Below are 4,529 nucleotides of genomic sequence, written 5' to 3'. Positions count from 1 at the left end.
AATTAAAAATTAAAAAAATAAAAATGAACACACCAGATGGTAATGCCAGGAGATTCTGCACATGGGAAATCTTCACAGATCCCAGACTTCTAAAAACACAGGCCTCATCAGAAGACTCTTAGAATAAAAGGGACTTATTTCAGTATATTTCAGATAAATATACTGTCATATAAAAGAATATGGGATTGGAAGTTAAAAGGTTCAAACAGAGGCTCCTCACCAACCAGCTGATTATTCTGGGGCCCTATTTTCTTCATCTGCAAAAGAGAGATTATGGCTCTTAAAGCTATCAGGAGAGATCAACTAAGACAATGTGGGTAAGCATGAGTTGGAAGCTGCGGGGTTATTTCAAACACCACGTGGACTCAGAACTAAAAGGAGGGGAACCAATGGCCAGGAGTGTCTATAACACGCCAGTCCCTGGACAAGCACTTTTTCTGCTCTTACCAAACACATCCCTCAACTCTGCAAAGAGAATGCACCTTCCAAACAAACTGAAGCCCATATGAGTTAAGAAACTTGTGCAAGGTTAGAGAAGCACAGCCAGGATCGATCATAACCCAAAGCTGTGTTGAAAGTGTTTTCTTTGGCCGGGTGCGGTGACCCACGCTTATAATTCCAGCACTTTGGGAGGCTGAGGCAGGCGGATCACCTGAGGTCAGGAGTTCAAGACCAGCCTGGCCAACAACATGGTAAAACCTTGTCTCTACTAAAAATACAAAAATTAGTCAGGAGTGGTGGTGCGCGCCTGTAATCCCAGCTACTAGGAAGGCTAAGGCAGGAGAATTGCTTGAACCTGGGAGGTGGAGGTTGAAGTGAGCTGAGATTGTGCCACTGCACTCCAGCCTGGGTGACAGAGACTCTGTCTCAAAAAAAAAAAGAGTGTTTTCTTTCACCCACAGGCTACTCTGTGATCCCACAGCGCCTGAATTGACCACTATCACTGCCCTGATCACAGGTTCCCCTCTCACTGGGGAAGCTCATCCAGGACAGGCCTGGTGCTGTCATCTCTATGTATGTGGCACCAAGGACAGTGCCTGGCTCACACCCCACTTCCTTCCTTACCAAACAAAATGAGGCACTACCCCATTTATCGTGCATTTCGGAAGCCCTCTCTGGAACGCTCACTACACCAGCAGGCCAAAACAGTTCCACCTTTCATAAACCCCTGGCTGACAACTGCTATTTTATTCTCAGCACTTACTTGTCTATTTTTGAGATGGAGTCTCACTCTGTTGCCCAGGCTGGAGTGCAACGGCACGATCTTGGCTCACTGCAAGCTCCGCCTCCTGGATTCAAGTAATTCTCTTGCCTCAGCCTCCTGAGCAGTAGGTGTGATGGTGACACCACACCCAGTCAGGCCTGAGGGTTTTAAATGCTGAAAATAGGCTGAGAGTAATGGCTCACACCTGTAATCCCAGCACTTTGGGAGGCCGAGGTGGTGGGGGTGGGGGTCACCTGTAGTCAGGAGTTCAAGAGATCAGCCTGGCCGATATGGCGAAACCCCATCTCTACCAAAAATACAAAAAAAATTATCTGGGTGTGATGGCAGGCACCAGTAGTCCCAATTACTTGGGAGGCTGAGGCAGGAGAATCGTCTTAACTCGGGAGGCGGAGGTTGCAGTGAGCTGATCGAGCCACTGCAGTCTAGCCTGGGTGAATGAGACTCTGTCTCAAAAACAAAAAAAGAAAAAAACCCCTCAGGCCTGGCGCAGTGGTTCACGCCTGTAATCCCAGCACTTTGGGAGGCCAAGGTGGGAAGATTGCTTGAGATCAGGAGGTAGAGACTGCAGTGAGTCGTGATCACACTACTGCACTCTACATTCTAGCCTGGGTGACAGAGTGAGACCTTGTCTCTAAAAGAAGAAAAACAAAAACAACTCATAACACCTAAAAACCCAGTGTGCAAGACCTTATCTCCTATTACAAGTGAAGAAGGGAGCAGAAAGATATCAAGCGGCCTGCCCAAGGCCACAGGGTGAGTCAGAGAAACAACTGGAAAGATGGCAAAACAATCTGTCAGAGACCTGACCAGAAGGCCCTTCAATTTCTTTTCCTTCCTTTCTTTCTTTCTTTTTTTTTTGAGATGGAATTTCCTTCTGTCACCCAGGCTGGAGTGCAATGGTGCGATCTCAGCTCACTGCAACCTCCACCTCCCAGCTTCAAGTGATTCTCCTGCCTCAGCCTCTTGGGTAGCTGCGATTACAGGTGCCCGCCACCGGGCCCAGCTAATTTTTGTATTTTTAGTAGAGACGGGGTTTCACCATGTTAGCCAGGCAGGTCTCGAACTCCTGACCTCAGGTAATCCACCTGCCTTGGCCCCTGAGAGTGCTGGGATTATAGGTGTGAGCCACTGTGCTCGACCTGAAGGCCCCTGAATTTTTAACTTATGCTACACTGGTTTCTCCCAGGATGCCTCATTCAGAGGGCTTTGTCCAGCTTTTGTGTAGCTGGGTGTCTAGCCAGGCCCCAAAGGTCTAGAAATGAAAAAGGCCAGGCTAAAAATCAGAAGGCCAGAGGGACTTAAATATCACTAAAGCAAACTCAGACAGCATTGAAAGGAAACTCCTTCCTATGCCCTATATGCTTGGGCACCACGATAATAACACTAACTTTTTTTTTTTTTTTGAGACGGAGTTTCGCTCTTTTTGCCCAGGCTGGAGTGCAATGCCCAGGCTGGAGTGCAATGGCATGATCTCGGCACACTGCAACCTCCGCCTCCTAGGTTCAAGTGATTTTCCTGCCTCAGCCTCCCAAGTAGCTGGGATTACAGGTGTGCACCACCATGCCTGGCTAATTTTGTATTTTTAGTAGAGATGGGGTTTCACCATGTTGGCCAGGCTGGTCTCCAACTCCTGACCTCAGGTGATTGGCCTGCCTCAGCCTCCCAAAGTGCTGGGACTACAGGTGTGAGCCACCGCGCCTGTCCGACACTGATAACTTTTTGCCAGCCCTTCTTGCAGTTTTCATGGCAAGGTGTTAAACTTATCTGCAGGGCCAGGAACTGATATACACCAAAAGCAAGGTGACAGTCATATTTTTCCAACTCTGGTCCATGCTGAAGATGATGCTGAGCTTTCTGGGCATTAAGAAACAGAACATGTGTTTCCCAGCACTAAATGCAGTCAGCTTTGCAGACTGTTCACTCATCTGTCTTCTACTAGACTGTACTCCCCTTGAGGGCAGGGACTGGGCCTGACCAGTCTGTATATTGAGTCTACATATAAGCAGCATAGAACATAGCAGGCATTCAATAAATACTTGAACAAGTAGGACCCTAGTCTTCTGTGGACCCCTAATACTCACTGTGCGTGGAAATCCACAACCACTGGTGTCTCACTGTTGACCACTCGGTCTTGAAAGTCAGGTCCATCCTGGATATTAAAGGTGGTCAAGGAGACCCTGGTGGTGTATATTGTTCGGCCTGGGTTGGGTGTTATAGTCAGGCCACCAGGACTGCATTGTGGGGTCTGCGGGGTTCTGGAAGTGAGGGGTGGCCACCGACCCTGAGAGGGCTTCCTGGAGATGATGGAGGCCAGGAACCTCCTTAGGAGAAGTCGCTGAGCCATCTGTGAGGGAAGAGGCAGAAGAATTGGGGCATACAAAAGGAAGTTGACACACTAGAAAAATAAAGAGATTTGGGGAGTACTCGGGGCTCAAGAAGAGGCAGAGTGGGAAGCAAAATGCAAGGAAATAATATGTAAGATTTGTAGCATAGGAGTGAGGACGCTGAGAATCAAGGGAAAGGAATAGCTAGGCAAACCAGAAGGACAGGAAAACTGGCTTCACAACCAAAAAGAAATCGGGATTTAGACTATAACAGAAGAACAGGAGGGAGAAACCAACATTTAATAATTTATGTAAGGACCAAGTACCTTACATATATTATTGATTTTCCTACAGCAACTTTGAGGAAGTTGCTATTGTACTGCCCACATTGCAAGTAAGGAAAGGCATCCGAGGCTCAAGTAAGTTAAGTGACATGCCCAAAGTAACCCCACTATTAAATGACAGCCAACACTGGAACCCAGGGTCATCTGAAAAGATGAAACGCAACAATTGAAGGAGGAACTAAGTATGATAGGAACCAAAAACGAAGAGACATGTACTGGAGGGAACTAATAAAGAAGGGACATGAATGGAGGGAACTGGGAAAAATCGGACGCCACCAGGGACCCCGGCTCTCCGGCGAGCCAGGTCCCCCCGCCCGCCCGGCCGCCAGCCTGTGCAGGAACGCGCTCGCGGCATGCCTCAGTCACGACACCACTTCGGGCCAGCCCCACAGGGCTCCTACCTCGCTGCAACGCGAGCGGAGGGATGCACAGCTTAGCCCTCCCTGCCTCTCAAGGGCACTTCTGTCGTCACTTCCTCAGGGAGGCGGACATTAACGTCACTTCCGGGGACAGGCAGGCGGAACACCGACCCTCTCGAATTTTTTTTTTTTTTTTTTTTGAAATGGAGTCTTGCTCTGTCGCCGGGGCAGGAGTGCAGTGGCCGGATCTCAGCTCACTGCAAGCTCCGCCTCCCGG

At 48.8% G+C, this 4,529-nt stretch overlaps 1 protein-coding gene across 3 annotated transcripts in view; it reads right to left on the bottom strand.

Annotated features, from left to right (window-relative positions):
- Window positions 1-4,406, bottom strand: part of TXN2 (thioredoxin 2) — a 17,300-nt gene extending 12,894 nt beyond the window's left edge. Inside the window, exons 1-2 of one of the 3 annotated variants that reach the window (XM_011964316.1) lie at window positions 4,295-4,406; window positions 3,307-3,569 (exon numbers count right to left, since the gene is read on the bottom strand). In XM_011964316.1, the coding sequence (XP_011819706.1) occupies window positions 3,307-3,569 (263 nt within the window). In that variant the 5' untranslated portion in view covers window positions 4,295-4,406. Of the gene's footprint in view, window positions 1-3,306; window positions 3,570-3,875; window positions 4,074-4,294 lie in introns of those variants that run through there. The other 2 variants (XM_011964315.1, XM_011964317.1) reach the window with 2 other exon arrangements.
- Between the last annotated feature and the right edge of the window lie 123 nt (window positions 4,407-4,529).

Source organism: Colobus angolensis, unplaced genomic scaffold (assembly GCF_000951035.1).
Source record: "Colobus angolensis palliatus isolate OR3802 unplaced genomic scaffold, Cang.pa_1.0 Scaffold65, whole genome shotgun sequence".
Classification (NCBI taxonomy): Eukaryota; Metazoa; Chordata; class Mammalia; order Primates; family Cercopithecidae; genus Colobus; species Colobus angolensis.
This window is presented reverse-complemented; position numbering and strand designations above follow the sequence as displayed.